Source organism: Miscanthus floridulus, chromosome 1 (assembly GCF_019320115.1).
Source record: "Miscanthus floridulus cultivar M001 chromosome 1, ASM1932011v1, whole genome shotgun sequence".
Taxonomy (NCBI): Eukaryota; Viridiplantae; Streptophyta; class Magnoliopsida; order Poales; family Poaceae; genus Miscanthus; species Miscanthus floridulus.
The window spans coordinates 153,304,970-153,326,908 of NC_089580.1; the positions used below are offsets into that span (position 1 = coordinate 153,304,970).

Sequence of the window (21,939 nt, forward strand, 5' to 3'; positions counted from 1 at the left end):
CATGGACCGTGGAACTCACGCTCGTGTGAGGTGGGGAAAAGAAGGGCGTCGGTGCAACACGTAGATGAGCAGCACAGTGGAGCACAGCGGGGCTCGATCGACGGCGGACTGGAGCTAGGGCGCTTCCTCCTCAGTAGCAGAAAAAGAGACAGAGGGGGAAACAGCACGAGGCTCGACTTCCATGACTTGACGCGACGCAACTTTGGAAGAGACATCATAGCACAGGCACCGACACAGCATGGCCACCTAGGTGCCCCGCCATAGTGGCTGGCACAGGAACATATAAGGCCAGTGACGATGGTTGCAGACCTAGCGTGCTAGCACGGCAGCGCAGATAGAGGCAGACAATAGACAGCAGACAAAGGCAAAGCAAGGAGACACATGTGGGTTCACCACCAATTTCAAGCATGCCAAGGGAAGCAGGATGGGACGGCACAACATGGCCAGAAGCGGTGAACGTAGGAAGGTGAGAGGATACGACGTGGTAGGGGTAGAACCACATGCTCTCATTAAAATTCAGATACACCACAAGTGAGGGAGAGAAGACAGGAGCACAGACAAACCGAGGCGTCGGGATGCAGAGCCACGGTGGGAGACGAGACGGTGCATAATTGCAAAGCAACGAGTATGTTGTACGCCATAAAAAATAAACGAAGTTGCTGCACTCTCTCTCTCTCATCAGTTCGTGCTTATCAAAATAAACCTGTGAGTATATATATATCATTCTATTTATTAAGGGATTTATTTTATTTATAAAAGTTGCTTTTCATGCTTAATCTAACATAACAAACCATTTGCTACAAGCATCGTTCAACATTCCTAACTATCTTTACGCACTGAGTAATTTAACTTGGGTATTGATTTGAGTCCACAAAACTAAGTCACACGGGACTCGCTTATCTCATCAAGTACATTTTAATTCAAAAATTTTGAGAAACTCATTTCGAAAATTTGACTTAGGCCTAAATCGCAGTGCTAAATGAGCTCGTAACACTAGGGGTGTTACAAAACACCACTTCTGACTCTGACCCGCTTCTTCGACCAGGGATGCGCCGAACCCCTACTTACAACTCCTCTCCAACTGGCGCAATCAGAACCGACTAGGACCAACCGACCGAGGACGCCCGCTCGGTAAGAACTAGGAAACAGACGAAGAAAGTAAGGCAGCGCACTCAAGTCAACCATAATACCAGGGATCGTACCCTATACACCTATAGGACAGTACCCTATGACCTCTCTAGCATGACAGAACGCAAGCAGTGTTGTAGGCGCCGACATTTTCCCCTATAGTGTTATGGGCGCCATCAACGCCCATACTAGACAAATACGGTAACGCCCCCCCCCCCCACGTGCCTCTGAGGCATCGACAGTGTTGTGGCTGCCGGCATTTACCATGCTAGGTGAACATGGTAAAACTCCCTGCATACCTCTCGGCATCAATAGTATAGTAGGTACCGACATCTGCCACACCTGAAGAAGACGACATGACCTCCCACGTGCATCTAACATTCAACAGTATTATGGGCGCCTACCATCATCTTGTACCTACTGGCATGGGCAGCAAGACTTAGCAGCGAACGTACTCTCTCCCTCTCACTTGTAAGGCCATCCCCTTCATCTATAAAAGTGGATACGCTCTCTTCCAACAGCTAAATTGATTCAGATCGATCAAGTTCACTAGTACACAACAACAGAACTACCAAGTTCAAACCTCAAGCACACACTCGAACACATAGCACATAGCAGAGCTCCTGTCGCTCTTGGCTTCTTTGACCAGAGTCCGACCAGACCTCTTGTACCCTCCATCTTTCTCCTTCTCATTTGTAACCCTATTGCAAACTTCGAGCACCTAGGCTCAGGAATAAAGTCATCGACCGACTCAAACTGGACATAGGGCACGTTGCCTGAACCAGTATAAACCCTATGTCATTGAGTGCTAGGCTACCTCCGATCACAACATACGGCAAAACTATAAATATTTACATGTTGGTCACTTTCTGCACTGACAGCTAGATAAAGAATTAATCATGATAGCTAATAATAACATAAATAAGGATTCACTACTAGAATTGCTTTCTGCAAAAAGAAACCCAATAGACAATAAAGCTTGCATATTCCTTGGAGTCGGGAAATTATTCCCACTAGTCGGACAAGTCTTGTGAGTACATTATGTACTCAGGGTTTATTTACCCCTGTTGTAGGTTCAACTTGAGGAGTACCATTGTGTGAAGGATTCTTTTGGTGAGCACAGATGGATCCTTGTTCATTATCGATAGATATTTATTATCATTCTGCTGTTTAATATTCCACACTCTGAATTTGGCAGTGTAATAATGAATTTCTAAGAACTTTGGATGTATGAAATGAATTAAGTATTGTAACTCATTCTCATTATTGGATCCTTGGGGAAAAATGTGGATCTTTTGGGATCTCCCTTGGGGTGTGCCCGATGGAACCCGCCTGATGTAGCTCGCTCTTGGGGTGCTTAGTGTCAGTGGAAGACGAGTGCCTCTATAAGTGCGTTATTTTAGGCAGTTCTATCACAGGGTTCCACCCCCTAACCCCCACCAATGACAGCTAAGGAGAAGCACCTAGCCACAATTAGACGACTCGAGGAACCTCCTCTGTGCGAATGCGGAGAGCGAGCTATGATAAACCCTAAGAATATGTTGGAGTTTGTGTGTTCAAACAAACACGAAGTAAGTGGAAAGTATATCTATTTAAATGTTTATCTCTATATGTGTGCGTATACTAATGTATTCTCTTGTAGCGTTATGGATTTACGAAGTGTCGTTTCAATGAGTGGCTCTACGGCCCTAAGAATCAATGGTCGGAGCCACCAAAGGCAAAGGAAAAGAAGAAAGAAAGGTTAATTTACAAAGCACCTCCAGTCAAGTGCGAATGTGGTGTTAAATCCAACTATGGTCTAGTCCCTTCAGAGCTTGGAATAGGCCATTATTGCGGCCATATTGTTGACTATGATAAGATTGGTTATTTTTGTGGTAAACATGAAATCGTATTCTGTTTCTTTTGCTAAGACATATATGATATAATTTTTTGTTTGAACAGAGCACTAGGAAATGCAGGTGGGAATGTTATGATGGTCAAGCTAAGTTCTTGGATAAACTGAAGGGAAGGCAAGTAATTACAGGGAAGAGGGGATATGGACCTGACTACGTCAACCTATTCATTAAACATCACAAAAACAAGATACGTGAGTTTGCTAGATAGTGTGGTATTCGTAACCCGGTCGATGTTGGGCTTAACAAATGGGGATTGGAGAGATGAAGGGCGTTAGAGGAGGAGAGGGCAAGGAAGGAGGCAAGAGAGGGTCCTAAAAACACATCCCTTCGGTGTCCACAAATCATTTCAAGCCAGGGTTGTAGTAATGCATTGCACATAAGATGCGGTTCATCCTATTGTACGCTTCCTCCCAACTACCCCAATGAATCGTCAAGGTAATTTACTTAGCATGCCAAGCCTTTATGTACTTCACATCATACTTAACGAATCTAGATATGGACTGTTGTAATGAAGACATCAAAATGTCGTTATTGTCATCAACGAGTCCCAATATACGACAGGCAAGGTAACATGCAGTGAGCTGCTGATGATTTTCCTTCCCCCTATTTGTTAGGCAAGTGTGGGGTTTGACCACTTTACTTATCCTCCACTTGCCATCACTCTGTCTCTTTCGTGCATTTAACCTCCACATACAACCGTTTTTGCATATCACGTGGTACCTCAACTCCTAGTCCGAATGAGTAATGTTGTACGACCTATGGTGATACACAGCATAGTCTTGAAGGAAGAGCTTCATTTCTGACATTGTATTGAATATTATCCCCTTACTAAGAATTTCTTTCTCATGGTCATACAATGATTTCCTACACATTTGGAGACCGGTGTCATAAACTACCATATCCGTCATGCTGACATCCCTATAGTTCGAAATGCCCCTAAAAGGTATGTTCATCGACCTTAGTTGCTCAAGCTTAGTCGTTGTGTAAGGTAGTGGTGGAACATACTGCTGCGCTTCACTAATTCTGCCCCATGAATCATAGGGGGTATCATCTACTAGCAAATCTATGATTAGTCTACCCAAAGCCTGGATAGCATGCAAAACTTCAGTTGGTACTGGTAATGGCATACAGTAAACAGGTACTGGCATGTCATCAACTGGTGTGGGCATATCATGTCTACCTCCCTAGTCATTATCTGAATCATCCGAATCACTGCTAACTATATCACCGATCCTGTCCTCCTCCTCCTCTTCCAGTTTGAACTCGTTCACATCAAAGTCATTACTTATACAACCTACTTGACTTGAATGAAACTGCTCCTGCGTCAACTGACCGTCCAAATCCATGTTACTCTGAGTTGCTTCCCCTTCGACCCCTAATTCTTGCTCATTGCCTCCAACACCGTCAATAGACGGGCCCGGACATCCTGCATCCTATACCCATTCTCCACCACCACCTCAGCCATGGGCACATTGGAACCTTGGAGCACCCTATTATAGCGGGACTAGTGAGCAGGGTCACGCAAAGACATCAGGACATAGTGTGTCCTAGTCTTCCTAGTATCAAACCTCTCCTTCAGTGTGAAATCACCACCAAACTTTGTATTCAAACGGACACAAAGGTCATTGAAGCTAGGAGGTTTATCAAACCATTCCAATTCTTCTTCCATATCCTCAAATATACCATCTTCTCTTATAACACTTCCTCTGTAGAAAACTCTAACACAACAATCCATCTACAAAAGCGTTTCAGAAACTTCATAGGTCATCGAAATCATAGTGCGTACTACCTAATTGACTACACCTATACTAAATAACTATACTAACCAATCTAATATTAATACCTATACCAACAATTCTAACTAACTATACTAACTAACTACACTAAACACACTAATATTAATACATATACTTACTATACTAAGTAACTTTACTAACTATACATATCTAGCTAACTGCAAAACTATACATAACTTATATTTACTAACTTCACTAAATATCTTTGCTAACTAATTGTATAAATCTCTATCTAGTCAAACTAAATTTGAATCCTAACCCTAGCAAAAAAATTGACAGAGATGCAGAAGAGCATTACCTCGACAAAGATTATGGGTCACCATAATCCACCAATACAAAGGAGATGCCCGCCGGCGGCAATGGCCGGCCGGTAGCGGCCTACTTCTAGAGGGCGGCTACAATCCCCCTTCTGGAGGACAACGATGGGCAACGCAGCAATGTCCTTCACGGCTCGAGACAGTACGGAGAGATGGAGGAACAGTGACGAGGACGGGCGGCGCGCGGCAGTGGAGAGATGGAGGGGCGGCGGCGGCAGTAAAGGAGGCAACAAGACAGGGGGAGATGGAGATGGAGTCAGGGAGGACTGGCACATGGCGGCGGGCGCGGCGGCCGGGGTCGCGCCGGGCGGGGCGCGTCAAGCGTGGGCGCGCTGGGCGGGACGACCACGGGCTCGCCGGCCGAGCGTGGCGTGGTGGCGGCGCGGCGGGCGTGGCGGGTGGGCACGGCATGGTGTGGTGGCGCGATGTGGCACGGCGTGGCGGGCGGGAGCGGCGTGGTGACACGGCGGCGGGCGCGACTCCTCTCTCCAACCGGTTCAAACGGGCCGAGTGAGAGAGAGAGAAAGGGAAGCGAGGCCGGGTACAAGAGGTTGCCGCGCCGTGATGTATGGCGTGGCAGGCCCGCCGCGCGCGTAACGGGTGGCGTATCAGACCTACTACGTCAGCGGTCGCCACAGCCGTTGGCTGCCCCCTGCCTCACCCCATGCATGGCACGACAATGTAAATTTGCCACGCCGTGCAAACAGACACGTCCAAAAGTATTAGTTTTGGAAAAAAAATAATAATTTTAAAAATAATTAAAAAAATATCGTTGGTTAGGCACGACGCCCGCCCCGGCCTGACCCCTTCGGGCCGTGCCGGCCCGTTGGTCATGTATACAGCTGAGAAAGGCTTAACGACCTGCGAAGCCGATACCTGCGATTGAGAGGCACATCAGTTTTTTTTTTGTTGTTGCATTGACGAAAGTGCCCTTAGCCATTCGGCCTTCTCCGAATAGCGTCCGAACCGAAGCACGGAAAAACCCATCGCGGACTTGCACATCCTAGTTCCGACGTTCGCTAGTTGCAACGCTCTGCGCGGCATTCCGCCGAACATACACCATGCACTCCCTGCGGCGCGCCCTTCGCCGCCCCATCCCCAATACCGCCGCCTCTTTGTCCACCTCCGGCCTCCGCCGTCTCTCCTCCCACCGTCGCACTCCACCGCCGCCCCGTCCCGCGGCCACCGGCAACGACGAGTGGAACGACGCGTGGGAGACCGCATGGCTCCCGGGCGACTCCCCCGCCTCCTCCCCAGCGCCCGCCGCGCCGTGGGAGTCTCCCGCCTCGGCCTCGGCCTCGGCGTCCTCCGTCCCGGCCATAGCTGCCGAGGTGGACCCAGACACGAAGGCCTTCGTGGCGGACATGGACGAGCGCTGGGCCGAGCGCCGCGCCGCGTCGAGGCGGGGCCAGCCGCAGCGCGCGTCTCGCGCGGCGGAAGGCGGGGAGGGCGGCGCCGCGGCGAGGAAGAAGGCGCAAGCCGACGATTACAGGACCAGGAAGCAGCGGGTGCACGCCGCGCTTTGGGTGAAGGAGATCGAGAAGATGGAGGAGGCGCGACTCGGCGGTGGGGGAGGCGGCGCTGACGATATCGACCGGCTGCTCGACTCGTGCTCAGAGTGCGTTGCTACTCTAGTAACTTTCATCTTTATATCTGAACGATATTACGATCTTTACCTGTTGTTGCTTCATGTTCTCGCATTCCTTGCTTAAATTTGATTTGCTTGTGAGGATTGTGGTTATTGGTGGAAAAGGTCTGCCTTGGATTATCCCAGGTCCCCAACGTTAAAAATTCTTTAGAATTTGCAAGATCACTGAGTCACCGGGTGCAGTGGCGAGAGCTGTCTCACTGAGTCACCAGGTCGTGGGTTCGAAGCAGCCTCTCAGCAGATTTTGCCGGGGAAGGCGCCTCGGTTTTTCCCTTCCCCAGACCCCACTCATGTGGTAGCCTCCAGCACTGGGTCTGTCCTTTTGAAGGGCGGGCCTAGTGCAAGCGGTAGAGTCTAACCGCATCTGACCGGAAGGTCCTAGGTTCGAGTCGCGGTCTCCTCGCATTGCACAGGCGAGGGTAAGGCTTGCCACTGACACCCTTCCCCAGACCCCGCACAGAGCGGGAGCTCTCTGCACTGGGTACGCTCTTTTAATTTGCAAGATCAGGTACACTTTTTATTTGTATACAATATGATTACATTGAATTATACTCAGAACTTGCTTTCCAAGGATCTTCTCATGTCCTTGGCAAAACTTTGAAAATATAGTAATCCATGGGATCTATACTAAAATCGACCTTTAACATAACAGTCAAAATAAAATAATAATTATTAGAATTTTAAATGTGTTGCACAAACATTTTCAAATAGAATAGGGATTGTACATGTTGTTTGAACATAATTATGCAAACTCTTAATTACCAGTTCCTGACTATGTATTAAGGATCTCAGATTCCTTGAAAAGTGTCGTTATTCTAACATTCTTGAAATGGAATTATTATCATTTTTTTTCTAAACACGCAAGAGAATTGTGTATGAATCTTCTCAATTTGCTACTAAGAAAGATGAAGGAAAGAGTTTTATGCTCAGGTGACATTCTTCCAGGGAGTTTCAAGAAGGAAATTGTGAGCGGACCATGGTACAATTTGCTACTAAGTATACTAGTTAGTAGTAGCATATAGACAAAACTTGGGGGCCCTGTATGGTCACGTTGGTTGAGCGTGCCCAGGGAAGGGCCTGGTATTGGCCTACGGTTCTCCTATATTTTGCAAGGAGATTCCAGAGGCTTTTACCTGTGTACCCTTAAAAAAGATGCCACACTCCTGCGTACCCCTCAAAAGTTGGTCGTCACCTACATGCCCTCGCTCGAACTTTTCTTTTCCCTCACGCCATTCCGTCGGCATTTGCTCCTAACGGTGGGTAACGGCTCTGGAGAATGACTCAGTTGCCCTTGGGCTTGTATGGGCGTCTGAACTTTTTCGTTTCCCCTGTGCCATCGCCAGGCCAATGGTGATGCGTGTGTTGGTTGCTCTATAGCAAGCAATGGTGATGCGTGTGTATATGCATATCCTTGTAGCCCATCGATCCGCCATGGGTCTGTCGTCGATGATGGCTGATGAGTCAGCGGCACGCCGCCTGATGCGTTCGTGCGTGTCACCCTGCCGTTCCTTTATATACAGCGGCTGAATTTTCAGCGCTGTGCCACGACCACCACGACGATAGCGTCTCTCTCTTGATCCCAGCTTTCAGGGGGTAATGATCTAGTGTAGGTGTAGTAGGCAAATAAAAGGATGTGGGTTTTGTCAAAATCAGCTCATTTTTGGTGCTTGTAGTCCTAGACTAGACGGTACATCTATCTATGCGTATTTGATACTCCAAGTGAAGGAAATAAATCAATTACAGAAATCAATGATTAGTATACTAGCACAAATTAATGAGTGAAATGGTACACTGAAACGGTTATTACGGTTAGGAATCTTAGCTAGTACGTAGACGGCAGGTGCGCACAGTAATGGCAACATATAGTCCCACCAATCCTGTGCGGAATCCATTCCATTTGAGAACGGTGCAAGTAAGTTACGCACAATTAATCGGTTTTTATTACTGCCAAAACCGGAAACGTTCAAATTTATTTGTAAACGCAGGAGATGCTGCTGATCCGAATATTCTCTCGGATTCTGATCATCCATATTGCATTGTTTAAATATATTTATTACTGTGCAGCGTTATATATCCGTCAATATTACTACTACACCTTAATTACTACACCAAGGATCCCACAATATCTACACGCCGATTATTCGAATCGCATCCGGTTTTATTTGCATTGTCTTATTGAATTCTGACCCACTTGAATTATTGCTTGATTCATTTACGCACCACTTTATTCATTGCGTTTTTACCACTTTATTCATTGCGTTTTACTACCAAAATGTACACATGTAGCAGATTCTTTGATCCGAATATTCTGCGCCGGCTGATTCAATTCTATCAGGTTGATTCTATATATTTTATTATAATTACCGCACATATATTTATGTGACATTATATACGGAGAGTACACTATTCCACTGATACCCCTTTTCATAGCTATACTAGTAGTAGTATAATTTAGTCTTAGCTTTGAATGTATGCCAGTGAAAGAAAAAATTAACAGTGCCTGATTCTTGGATCCTGAACATGCATGTACGCACGTGACGAAAAAAAAAGGAGCGAGAGAGAGGTGTGGGAAATTGACTTTGCCTTCAGCATCGTCTTGAAATTTTGGTCAAAGGAAGCTAAAATTTCCTTGTCCGGCCTTGCATGCTTTGAACTAGTCTATACAAACGTTGGAGGAAGGAGAAAAAGCATAGTTACAGCATTTTACCGAGTTTAGCCTCCTGGTTGCATACGGCGGTATGGACAGTAAGTTTTTTGTATTAAAAAAATTCAGAAACGTTTACAATTTTGTCAGTTGGCCTGGCAATGGCACAGGGGAAATGAAAAAGTTCAGACGCCCATACAAGCCCAAGGGCAACTGAGTCATTCTCCAGAGCTGTTACCCACCGTTAGGAGCAAATGCCGACGGAATGGCGTGAGGGAAAAGAAAAGTTCGAGCGAGGGCATGTAGGTGACGACCAACTTTTGAAGGGTACGCAAGAGTGTGGCATCTTTTTTAAGGGTACACAGGTAAAAGCCTCGAGATTCCAACCTTTAAACAACTTATGGAAATGTGCCAAATGCATACATAGGTTATAGTAACTGTGATAAATGTGTCAGGTACATATCTAGGGAAGAAGATTGATTGGCATCTCATTTGTTATATTGTTCTGTCACGATTCCTGTTGATTGTCGGTGGACTACTCAGTGGAGCACAACAATTTTTTGCTAGCATATTGTGGTGCTGTATAATATATGGTTGAAAGTATCTGTTGCATGTCAAATTGGAACATGTTGAAGTTTCTTAACTGCTATACTGCAATTGAGATTTTGGTGAAAACCATTTCACTGTTCATGCTTGGATCCTGAATTCCTGATGCACAAATCACACGTTAAATCTGTTCACTGCATGAGTCCTGATGGACAAATTACACATTGCATTATTGTGTGATGTGCTTGGACAACCAAATTACAATCACTGTCACATGTTGCCAAACGTACAATTAGCAGAATTACATTGAGAATAATCTGTACTGTGGAGGTTTATCTTGTATTTGGTACTTATCACATTTCTTTGCCTGATTTGAATATAATTATTGTTTAGGTAATAGTAAGCACTGCAGTTGATGGTCTGCTGCTCCTACTGCATACTAGTTTTATTCAGATATTGCTTCTGATGACCTATTTGGAACAGCACTGGGCAACATAAACTAGCATGACAGATTGACTGACCGATGCACATCCCCTACATTGTAGCAATGCAATATTTCTTTTGCTCTCTTATTGTTACTATTGCTTATCAACGGACAAACTTTCCCCATTGTGCCTTGTTTCTTTGGAGCATTCAGATGCTTATAAAGGTTTTGTGTACTATAAAATCATTTATAACTGTTAGTTGTCTTCTTCTGGTAGCAAATTTATGAATTATGATGTATGATTGGTTTGGCATTGTGTGGCACACACCTAATTTTTTGGTTATATTCTGTGTTTCGTTGATTCTGTTATTTGCTTATGGTCCTGTTTGGATGCAGTATCTTTGATTCTGGCAACACTGATTTTGGTGATTCCAAGATCCCGAGCACTACTGAGATCAAAACCAAGCCTGATGGTTGGGAAACTACCTCAAGAGGACAGGATGGGAACATATGGGATATCTCGCAGCGAGAAGATGACATTCTTCTCCAAGAATTTGAAAGGCGAATTGCTTTTAGTAAACAGCAGGTCCACAAATTATACTTCCTACACCCAATGTTCTTGTTGAAACTGTTTCCAAATTGATGTAAAAAATGCAATTGCAGATTGCTAGCTTCATCAAAACACACATTTTTAGTCGGAGACGTCCTATCGATGGATGGAAGTATATGATTGAAGAAATTGGTCCCAACGCAAGAAAAGGAAAGGGGAGTGTGCAAAGATTACCAAGTGTGAGTGATCCTGCAACCCAGCCATACAGGGAAGAAACTCCTGCAATCGCCTCTAGTTCCTCCTTCAGAGGAAATCGGCCATAATGATGTTCAACAAACCATATCTTTTGCTGATTTCACTGGTGTTCAAACAGGCCTGTTTTTTTTCCCCCTTTCATTTTGGCTTAAAATGTATGGTGGATAACTCCTTGCAAAGAACATGATGAATTTTCTCATCCCTTCTGGGTCGTGTGCTTTTGTAATGAATGTGATGCTGTCTGATTAACCAGAATGGAACCGTTTAAGCTTACTAGTTACTACTATTCTGTAGTTGATAATTATCAGATGTTAATACAACATTCTGGTTTGATGGCCACTGGCCAAGTTTTGCTATACTGTATCAAAACGTTGATCATCCAAGGCTCTTAACATCATCATGCAAAGTGCCAACAGGATCAATCCACATTTACAGAAATCTATCAACAAAGATTGCAATGAGAGGGTACTATTTCCATTAGAGTATAATCTATCTTTCTGAGATCCAAAAAGGAGGTTCATATTTACATGCACACAGCTTGTGCTGTCAGTACACCCAGTATACTCAAAACAGAAACTCTTTGATTGTCGGAGCTGATCCACTCATTCTCTATCTGTGCTAGCCGCCTTGCTGCTGCCGGTTGTGCTGCTACTGCATTGCTCATCTTCCATTCTTGGAAGGCCAGAGAACAGGCTTACAGGCCATGAGGCCGATTGCGTTGGGTACCTTGCCTGTGGTCGTGCCACATAGCTGGGAGCTTCCTGGTCTTCACATGGCTCATGGCCTTCGGCAGATGCCACTTCTGGGAAGAGCTTCAGTTCCAGTGGTGGTGCAGCATAAGGCGGCTCGGTCATTGCTGATGGTGCCAGTGGCTGCTGCAAGGGGAATACAATGCTTGCAATGGTGGGTGGTTGCATTGCCTGCTCCGATGAGAACACTGCGGTTGAGTGAGGAAGAGGGGGGTCTGATCTGGCGGTGTCATGGCCCCAACCTGCTGGACTGCCTGAAACCCGCATTGTCAACTCGTTTTGAAGCTCTGAAATTTCTTTGCGGAGCATGCCGTTTTCATCCTGCATCTCATTCCTCTCCATTGTGACCTGTTTCCCAAAAAGGAAATATAGATGATAAATAACTATTAAATCATGCTGGAAGATGCAACAAAGGTAGCGTGACAAGCCAAATATTCAACATAATGATGAGTTGGCTTAGGCATTTACATAGAGCATTTATAGTGGATAAAATCAGATAACAAAGTTTGCTAGACAAAGGGCAACAGCACAACTGCCGATAAGTCAATTCTTAGTTTACATATTAAAAGAAAAAAAAGGCTTACATAATGAGACTCGTTCTGTAGGTTGCTATGTTCCTTTCGAAGAGCATCTACTTGAACAAGCAACTCTCTTAGTATCCGAGTAGTGTCAGTCAGTATGCATGCCTTCCCATTGCTCTGTCTATCTGCTTCTGCAAAGGTAGACTAAATGTGATCAGGAAATTGCCCCATAGCAAAATTGAGTAGTATAAAACGTTATGAATGCAAAGGAAAGAGCAGGTTCCGGGTTGTGTTCAAAACACACAAAGTAAATGGTCAGGGTTCAAGGTTAAACATGAATCCAAGTTTCAATTAAAAGAACAAGAAAATTCAAGTCTAATAAGTAATAAGATGTTAGCCATATTCGTACACTCTCAGTGGTCCATGCCCATGCTCTTCTTGAGAAGACTAGACTACTTTATAAGCTAATCCAGGAGGTGGGACTTCAAAGATGAAAGTTGATTGATGTGATTATAACCCAAATACTTTTACGAGCAATGCAATTACATGACACATTGTGGAACCATGTGAGCTCTGTTATTACCAAACAAAGTTTTGACAGCATTGGGACTGAAAAAACCCCTGCGCCTGGCCTCAATCGTACATGCAAAAACAGCTACAATTCAGAAAGTGGTCTGTGACAACTGACATTTCATACATCACACCATCATGCAAATTCAGAAACATCAAATGACAAACATGAGCTCTGAAGCAATGGTACTTCAGATTGCAACATTGAGACTAAGAAGAGTAGCGTATATATGGGCCATTCACAGATTTGGCACCTGAAACAATGTGCTTCGCAATATAGATACTCACCTAGCATATTACCCAGCTCGACGAAGAGATCATTTAGGTGGTCTCGTTTAAGCTTCTCCCTCTCAGCTTTATGAATCTTCCTCGGGGCTGGTTTTTTGCACTTCTTCTTGCCAGAGATAGGCCTACGCGAGACGAGGTAAACAGAACAGCATGTTCAGCAACAAGTCTTGACACAAGCAGCCGCTTTCATGCCCATTTCATTCCCACGAGGAAAGACAAAAATGAAATTGGCAGGAAACAACAATGCAATTTTACAGCAGCCTAACTGATAGGAGCTGTACAGATAATGCAGAATTGTACAGCACTTGACCCAAGCTGTGCTTAATCCTACACTAATCCCATTACTTTGTTACAAGAACTAACTTCTTGGATACCAATACTGTTGCATAGTGCCATTAACTCGATAATCTACCGGAGGACACAAGACAGAACACACACAGACAAAACTCTGCAACATACCGTATCACCCAATGGAACCACGGCCTCCAAAGGAATGAAATCTGAACGTTCCATTCCAGTCCGAGGGGACTAAATGTTTATGAATTACTAACACTCTTACCCATGGAGCAGCTTGTCGGCTGTAGGCGTGCTGACGGCGGTGGCGACGCTCCCCCTCTCGGATGGAACCATTGGGTTGGGCAAATCCTGCCAGAAACCTCCTCCTCTCCACCCTCCTGCAGAGACCTACGAGCCATGACCGGACCAATAAATCAATCAATCAGTAGCCCGTTCATCTCCCCTGAGGCGTGGCAACAGCACCTCTCCAGCCACACCAACAGCAGTCAGCAGGCAAACGATAGGTACCTGGATTCGAAGACGCGGACGTTGCACTGCGGAACGGTGCAAGCGCGACGACGAGATTGTCGGGCTTGGATCTCGCTGCGGGAGGGTGCGGGGTGCCGAGCTAGGGACCTAGGGTTAGGAAGGCGCACGCTCCTCCCTGGAGTCCTGGTCGTCGTTCGCTGCTCTTCTTCTTGGAGAGGACGGGCGGCGTGAGGAGGAGGAGGAGAAAAAGAAACAGAAAAAGAGGAGGGCGGTGGGTCCCGCGCGGCGTGGCCACGTAACGGCTCGTGCCGCGTTCCGTTCGGCGCCGGTGGGCTCGGCTGACCCGCGGGCCAGGAAGGTAGGTGGTGGGTGCCTGGGTGGGGCGTGCGGGACGCGGAGGGTTTGGGGGGACGGGCACGCGTGGGCGGCACCCTCCGGCGCTCCCGCCTGGCGCGTGCTGCCGCGTGCTCCTCCACGGACCACGGCTCGGCGCACGCGCCTCCTGTGGCGCTGCAGCGGGTGTGGCGGCCACGAGCCTCCACGCTGCCACCCACAGCCACAGGGGCCGCTGGCGCCTGGCTCGCGCCGCCCGCGGCTCGTCGCTCGTGCCGCCGAGGACCCCTGCTGTGCTGGCGCTGTCGTTTCGTCTTGTCTCTTCCCATCCGACTCAGCCAAGCGCCATCAACGCCTCGTTCTCGCAGACTGCCTCTCACCTCGTACGTCGTTGTCGTGTCTTTGCCACGTCATCCCGATCCACAATCGCTGGAATTAGGAGTAATTGTTAAACCATCTTAGGCACTGCTGACATGCGTGATGGAGAGGACCAGAGTAAATTAAACCAACATCCCCGGAGATCTGACAGCATTTGATGGAGATTCTGATCACACATATCTTGGGGTCCTGCGTACGTGTGGACAGTGTCGACATTCAGATGAGTACGTATATTGTATATTCCAACCACACTTTCACAGAGCACAGTAAGTTCTACCGGTTCAATTTCCCGGTTACCACCCGGTCCGTGCGAAAAGTGACCAACAAGTAAATATTTGTAATTTTATCGTACGTTGTGATCGGATGTGGTCTGGCACTCAATGACACAGGGTTTATAATAGTTCAGGCAACGTGCGTCTAATTTCAGTCGGTCGGTGACTTTATTCCTGAGTCCAGGTGCTCAAAGTTTGCTGTGGGGTTACAAACGACTGAGAATAAGACAGTGGTGTTAAAGGTCCGGTCGGACTCTGAACCGAAGGGCCAACAGTGACGGGAGCTCCAACATACGCTAAGTATTGGAACGTATGCTCAGTGTAGCTTTAGAGTTCTAGACCAGTAGAGTTGTTCGAGTGCTCAAAATATCTAAAACTAAGCAGAGAGAGAGTCAGAATGATCGCCCTCCTTTTAGGAGAGAGCGCATCCTCTTTTATAGATGAAGGAGACGGCCTTACAAGTTTAGGAGAGAGAGTGTGTGTCCTAGTCTTGTTGCCCAAGTCATCGGGTACATGACAGTTTGTCGGCGGCCACAATACTTTTGACGCCTAGATGCATGTGGCAGGCTCCATCGTTTTTTTCTGGTATGGCAAATGTCGGCGCCTACCATACTGTGGGACAAATGTCGACGTCCACAACACTGTTCGTGTTCTGACATATCAAAAAGGTTGGAAAGCACCCTTTTGGCATGGGCTGGCAATACCGTCCTATAGGTGTGCAGGGTACGGTCCTCGGTATTTACGGTTGGTTTGAGCGCCTTACCTTATCTGCTCTGTCTGATTTATTGGGTCCTCGCTGAGCGGGTGTCCCCGGTCGGTCGTTCTCAGTCGGCTCCGACCGCGCCGGTCGGAGAAGAGCCATAAGCAGAGGTTCGGTGCATTCCCGATTGGAAAAGCGGGTCGGAGTCAGAAGTGAGCGGCGTCGCCTCCTTGGCTAGGCCTTCCAGTCGGAGACTGGATCGCTCTTCCGGCTTGTCGTTAGGTATCTGGGACGGCCCAGGAGTTGCACATCATTTATAATGCCGTCTGCTAGGCCAAGCTTTTGCTGGGAAGTGAGCCCATTAAGGACCTCGGGTTTATAAACCCGACAGGAGCCCCCGAGCCCCCGGGCGATTCAGGTAGAATCGTCTCGGGGATTTTTCATTTTTGCCAGTGGGTGCGCGCGAGCGCACCCAGTGGGTGTAGCCTCTGAGCCCCGGGCGATTTGGGTAGAATCGTTTGGGGGATTTTTTGACTTGTCAACGGGTACGCGTGAGCGCACTCGATGTGTAGCCGCCGAGCCTGCGTTCGACTAATGAGTCGGTTGGGGCTGAGTATCTTGGTACTCTTTCCTAGGGCCATAGACTCCTGTGTTTCTGCCGATCAGGGTGTTCGCCCATGTTTGTCCCGCCCGCGACTTGCGCGGTCGGTTGGTTTCCTAAGTCAGCGTCAGGCGACCCGAGCCCCTGAGCCCCATTGGATTTGGTAGGGGTTGGTCTAGTTCCGTGCATTACCCCATCCGCGATTTCCGCAATCGGAGGGGCTGAACTAACGTCACTTGCCTCGATGGCTCGAGTGACGCGCTCGGTGAGCTCACTAACGGGTACATTCGAGCGGAATCTAGGTCCACCATTCATGACAGGGTCGACATAGCCCTCATATGGCATTCCACTGCTCCTTAACCTGACTCCCGACAGATATCCAGGTCGTTCCGAAGACCGACTCAGGTGGCCCGCTGGCCTCCCCTCGATAGAGATTCTGTGGGCATGGCTTGAGGTTAGGATCGAACGAGAAGGTCGAGATGACCCTATCTGCTTCTGAGCATATCGGACGAGGGGCGCTGGGGTTCATCTGTGTTTTCTCCCCTAGCTCTATTTGATGCGAGGCGGCCTCGAGCCCTTCGCGGACCGGCCTTCGAACTCTGGTCGGTCGTCGCTCATGTTGAATGAGGCAACTACCACTTCGTGATGCAATACGAAGCGTTGTGATGCATTACTTGCATATGCAATGCTTTGGATGTATGGGATGAATGAATGATTGTATGAATGAATGTGTGAATGCGTGTATGAGAAAGGATAAATAAATGATCATGCATCAGAAAAAAGTAAGGTTTGGTAAAGTTACATTGATGACTTAAGTGATGGGTTTGAGGAGCTCTTATCGAATATGTTCGAATGAGATCCGTATCCGTCGTTCGTGACGGAGACGACATAGTCCTCACGGGGCGTTCCACTGCTCCTTACCTATCTCTCGGTAGTTGCCTGAGCCATCCGATCTACTCAAGAAACCCGTTGGTCTCTCCTTGATGGAGATCCTGTTGTTGGGCCCTTCCAAGCCCTGCCTAGGAAGGTGGAGGGCCATTTGCGTGCGGTTGCACCTTATTTCCTATGCTCGGGTTGTGGTAGTGGTGGGCCATCCCTAGGCCACGTCCTGTTTAACTAGGCGTCATTTCATTGGGCAGGGCGTGTCTCATCAGTCAGGGTGCGTCCCCCTGCATGCCCATCCTCATTAAATAGGGGAAGGGAGAGGGTTTTCATCCCATTCCTTCACCTTTCTCCACCTGTCGCCTCTCCTCCTTCTTCGTTCTCGCCAAGCCCGTTTGTGCGCCATGGCGGTTTCTAGGAGAGAGGGTAAAGCGAGGGAGAGGAGAACTCACAAATTTGTTCATGAATTTAGAGCGTGATGTCGAACTGGAGGCCATCCAATGTTGATGAGGCGGTGCTGGCCGCTTTTGTCGAGAAGGGGCTACTCCTACCAAAGGAGGTGGCGCATTGGAGGGCTCCTACGCTAGGGGAAGTCGTTCCGTGACCTCGGGCCAATGAGGTTGTCTCCTTCCTCGCCTTCCACGAGCACAGGCTAGAATATCCCATGCACTGGTTCTTGCGCTGAGCACCTCAATCCGACTGGGGTGCTGTCATCACCGTCTACGAGGCCTTCCTCAGGATGGAACCGCACATGGACCTCTTCTGGTGGATCTTCACCGGGTGAGCCTTATCAGAGGGGAAGCCACCCAGAACCACGCCGGTTGGGGGCTTCGCCTTGCAGAAGAAGCCAAGGCCATTGGGCTCCTACCCACATACTCCCCCTACGACTCTAATCAGGGGTGGCATGAGGAGTGGTTCTACATCAGGAACCCAATGGAGGCTCCATTCTAGCCGTTCACTAGAAGAAGGCGGGAGAGCTGGTCGTGGGGTCCCTCTAGTCGGCAGAACAAGCTAAAGGTCATCGAGGCGGAGCTTCAGAAGCTGGTGCAGCACGGCCTCAATGGGCTATGGGTATTCCACACCTTCTTCCACCGTTGATGATGAGGACATGACACCCATGCATATGACCATGTGTGGCGCATGGGATAGAGGGGAAGGAGGCCAGCAAGGGTGTCCAAGTCAAGAAGGAGGCCCGAGGCTAATTCGGTTTGAGTCCCCGAGGTGGAGGCCCAAAACAACTCAAGTTCGAGTCTGCCTCGGAATCCAGGACCAGTCTGTCTTAAACTGGTCACCCAGGACGCATCCAGACTCCGTTTTCGATGATCCACATATGGATAGAAAGATAATTTGATAAGGAAGCCAATCTAAGTGGTTTAACATCAAAAGCTCTTCGGAATCAATGGGAATCGTCGTAATAAGTTAGGGTCCAAAATCTGTCAGGGTGCTGTGACACCTTCTTTTGGTCCATTGGGCCATGTATCGTGTTTGGGCCCATTAGGGGGCGCGTCTAGGGTAGGCGACGACCCTAAGACCTTTATAATCATATGCCACTATCGTCATTAGGTTTTGGGTTTTGCTTAGATTAATCTATTAAGAACAGTTTTACTACTTATCGGTTTGTGAGACCCCAACTTCGTGAGTTTAATCATTCATCTGCAATTTGGTTGCGTTCTTTCTTATTCTTGCTTGTGTTCTTCGTTGCGCAGGCAGGAATTAGCCTTCTTAGTGAGGTCAACTTGGTCCGTGACTCGGTTGATAACCAGAGGAGCTATGGTGCTAAGATTGTAGGGTTCGATCTTTCGATCTGAAGCCAGATCGGTGTCATTCTTTGCCACAACGATAATTACCATCACCTGACAGAAGATCAGGATCCCCGTCTCCATTAAGTGGTATCAGAGCTAAGGTATACCATTAGGTTCACTTTTATTCCCTAGTTTGAGTGTTTCGCATTTGTCCCATAGTCCAATGCCATACTTGTTTTTCCTGTTCTAGAACCTTCCGCGCCATAGCCTTTGCATATTTTAGTTTCAGAGTCCGTCGTGTTGAGTTTGTGTCCTGGTCGAGATCTTGTTGCTAGTTAGGTCATGTTAGAGTCTAGTTCGTGTGTTTTCCCCTATCGTTTTCATCAAATCTTGGCTGTTGTGACCAATTTTGTACATATTGTTTCTGTTTTGTCCTCTAATTCGGAGCTAATTCTTAAAACTGGTCTAGTTTTCGCATACGAACTCTGTTTTCGACGTTCCATATATGCAAATTGATTAGAAAAAAATTTCGGATCTGTCTATCCCTTGCCTTTTTGGGGTTCAAAATTTTTAGATTGGTCAAAAAGTGGTCACAAGATCCTCTTTTCGTGGTAACAAGGTTTTTATCGATTTTGATCCAGTTTTCTGAAAATTCCACAGGCCACATCTTTCACTTGTTTGAGCTCATATTTTCTTTGGTTACTTATTTTGTGCTCCTAAGTAAAGGAAAAATATCAAAAAAATAAAATAAAAAAGTCAAAATTTCTCAAAAAAACGACAGCCTAAAAAATAGAAAAAAGATAGGGGCAAAAGAGGAATAATATTTCGAGGAGCACATAGAGAAGACCAAAGTGAGCTATGTTAGCGTGTGTTGTGTGGTTCCTTGTTTGTGTTGCTATCTCCATCCACCATACTTGTTTTTCTCACACCTATCACCTTGCTATCCACCATACTTTTGTCATACACCTAGTACTTGCAACACTTTAGACCAGCAACGAGAATAAGTACTTTGGACTATAATTCAGCATTACTTTATGTTACTGACTTGTGTGCCAGATATACATATTACTCTTTGTTTGCCTTCCAAGCTCCACAAATTCTTCAGATCAGTACAGAAAAAAGGCTTTGCAATCTCGGTACCACTGCCTTACAGGTATCACGAACCAGTCGCCGGTTATACCACCACTGCTTGCGTTGGTAAGGACTTTGTAAGAGCTTGGTAAGACGCTTCCACTTGCTGTGAAAAGTGACACCACTGCAACCACGTAGTCATTTGATAGGGATAACTTTCACCGTTTGTTCCTTGTTTTTGTATTTACAATGACAGGTTGTTCGTATCCACCGACTTATGATGGAATAGGTGCTGATGAGTACATGGAGTGGGAAATTGCTATCGATAACATATTTGCTACTCACTTTATGTGTCTAAGGAGGAAGGTAAAAAATGCAACTAGTGTTTTGCGACATTCTGCTTTATCTTGGTAGGAGTCTTTAGATCCTTCTCATAAACCTCAAACTTGGAATGATATGAAACTTCTTATGCGAGAAACCTTTGTTAATCCACCTCCTGTTTTGACTTCGTATGCTGAGGTGCACCATTTAGAGGAAGAGTCTATTGTTATTCCTCTTGCTATGACTAACCTTCTGCAGAATAATGTACATAAGCGAGAGGATGACGTGGAAGAAAATGAGGAGCTCACAACCTCATATGCAAATTCAGAACCATCACTTCACCATGCACCTATTACTCCTGCTGATAACACAAGTAATGCCCATGGTCCTATACTCACAGAAGGTGAAAATTGTCTTAATGTACTAAATTTTTCCACAAACCATGCTGTCATAGAGCAATTGTTAGTGGAACTCTCTCTTGATTTATCTTTGTCCCATGATAATTTGCTTGATGTTCCTTGTGACAAAGATGAATTAGTTGAAGATGCTTCAGTTTTACATGTTTTAGAACCAGTGACTTGTGCTAAAAGTAAACATATTATTCATATTGCTACTAAAATTGATGAGTTCAAACTGTTGTCTTCTTTACATACTTTGGGTTACATTAAATTTAATATTTTGTGTAACCTAGATTATTTGGAAGAGAGCCTTTTTAAATATGCTGATTTGCCTTGGTTTTCTAAACACACATATCATGTTATTGGCAGATATAACAACAAGGGATAATATATGATACATCGAGTATACATTCGTAATAATATGAATTCTCCTTTTGTTGTACAAGATTATGATCGTTTAGAGGGCAGCCATAATAATACAAACATTTTCTCATGTTCCTTAAAGAAACAAGTTTACTTTCAAGAAGGGGAGCATTGTTGGTTGCTACCTATGTTTGCTTGACCATCTATTCCTGCATTGTCTTTGGTTAGTTCTAATCTTTTGCAGGATAGTGTTGACATACATCGTGTGCATTCGGATCATGGAGTCTACATGCTTGCTGAAATTTTTATGCGAGATGACATGCTAGAAACTTGGAAACATGGTCATGTTCCTTCTCACAATTATTCTAGTTTTCTTTGTCCTCGCAACCCTGTTCTCCTTTATGTTGTGCAGGATCAGTTTCAAGCACAATCGACGCCGAGGACGGCTTTTCATCAAGAAGGGGGGGGATGATGAGGACATGACACTCATGCATATGACCATGTGTGGTGCATGGGATAGAGGGAAAGGAGGCCAACAAGGGTGTCCAAGTCAAGAAGGAGGCCCGAGGCTAATTCGGTTCGAGTCCCCGAGGTGGAGGCCCAAAATAACTCAAGTTCGAGTCTGCCTCGGAATCCAGGACTAGTCTATCTTAAACTGGTCACCTAGGATGTATCCGGACTCTTTTTTTGATGATCCACATATGGATGGAAAGATAATTTGATAAGGAAACCAATCCAAGTGGTTTCACATCAAAAGCTCTTTGGAATCAACGGGAATCATC

The 21,939-nt window shown here is 46.5% G+C and overlaps 2 protein-coding genes across 2 annotated transcripts; one reads left to right on the plus strand and one right to left on the minus strand.

Annotated features, from left to right (window-relative positions):
- The first annotated feature begins 6,131 nt into the window (after positions 1–6,131).
- Positions 6,132–11,473, plus strand: LOC136544341 (protein GAMETE CELL DEFECTIVE 1, mitochondrial-like). Its single transcript, XM_066536543.1, has 3 exons — positions 6,132–6,754; positions 10,795–10,984; positions 11,062–11,473. Exons 1-3 carry the CDS (start codon positions 6,198–6,200, stop codon positions 11,269–11,271), a joined length of 957 nt encoding a protein of 318 aa, XP_066392640.1. The 5' UTR covers positions 6,132–6,197; the 3' UTR covers positions 11,272–11,473.
- A 186-nt stretch (positions 11,474–11,659) lies between these two features.
- On the minus strand, positions 11,660–14,357 carry LOC136544351 (protein IRON-RELATED TRANSCRIPTION FACTOR 3-like). Its single transcript, XM_066536549.1, has 5 exons — positions 14,136–14,357; positions 13,891–14,015; positions 13,332–13,453; positions 12,537–12,664; positions 11,660–12,300 (listed from the first exon to the last, which is right to left on the minus strand). Exons 2-5 carry the CDS (start codon positions 13,959–13,961, stop codon positions 11,806–11,808), a joined length of 816 nt encoding a protein of 271 aa, XP_066392646.1. The 5' UTR covers positions 13,962–14,015; positions 14,136–14,357; the 3' UTR covers positions 11,660–11,805.
- Between the last annotated feature and the right edge of the window lie 7,582 nt (positions 14,358–21,939).

Coding starts and splice junctions, on each gene's coding strand:
- LOC136544341 (XM_066536543.1), top strand. CDS start 6,198: ATGCACTCCCTGCGGCGCGCCCTTCGCCGCCCCATCCCCAATACCGCC. Junction 6,755..10,794: donor CTGCTCGACTCGTGCTCAGA/GTGCGTTGCTAC, acceptor GTTTGGATGCAG/TATCTTTGATTCTGGCAACA. Junction 10,985..11,061: donor TTGCTTTTAGTAAACAGCAG/GTCCACAAATTA, acceptor ATGCAATTGCAG/ATTGCTAGCTTCATCAAAAC.
- LOC136544351 (XM_066536549.1), bottom strand. CDS start 13,961: ATGGTTCCATCCGAGAGGGGGAGCGTCGCCACCGCCGTCAGCACGCCT. Junction 13,454..13,890: donor GCCGACAAGCTGCTCCATGG/GTAAGAGTGTTA, acceptor CGTCTCGCGTAG/GCCTATCTCTGGCAAGAAGA. Junction 12,665..13,331: donor CGAGCTGGGTAATATGCTAG/GTGAGTATCTAT, acceptor CTACCTTTGCAG/AAGCAGATAGACAGAGCAAT.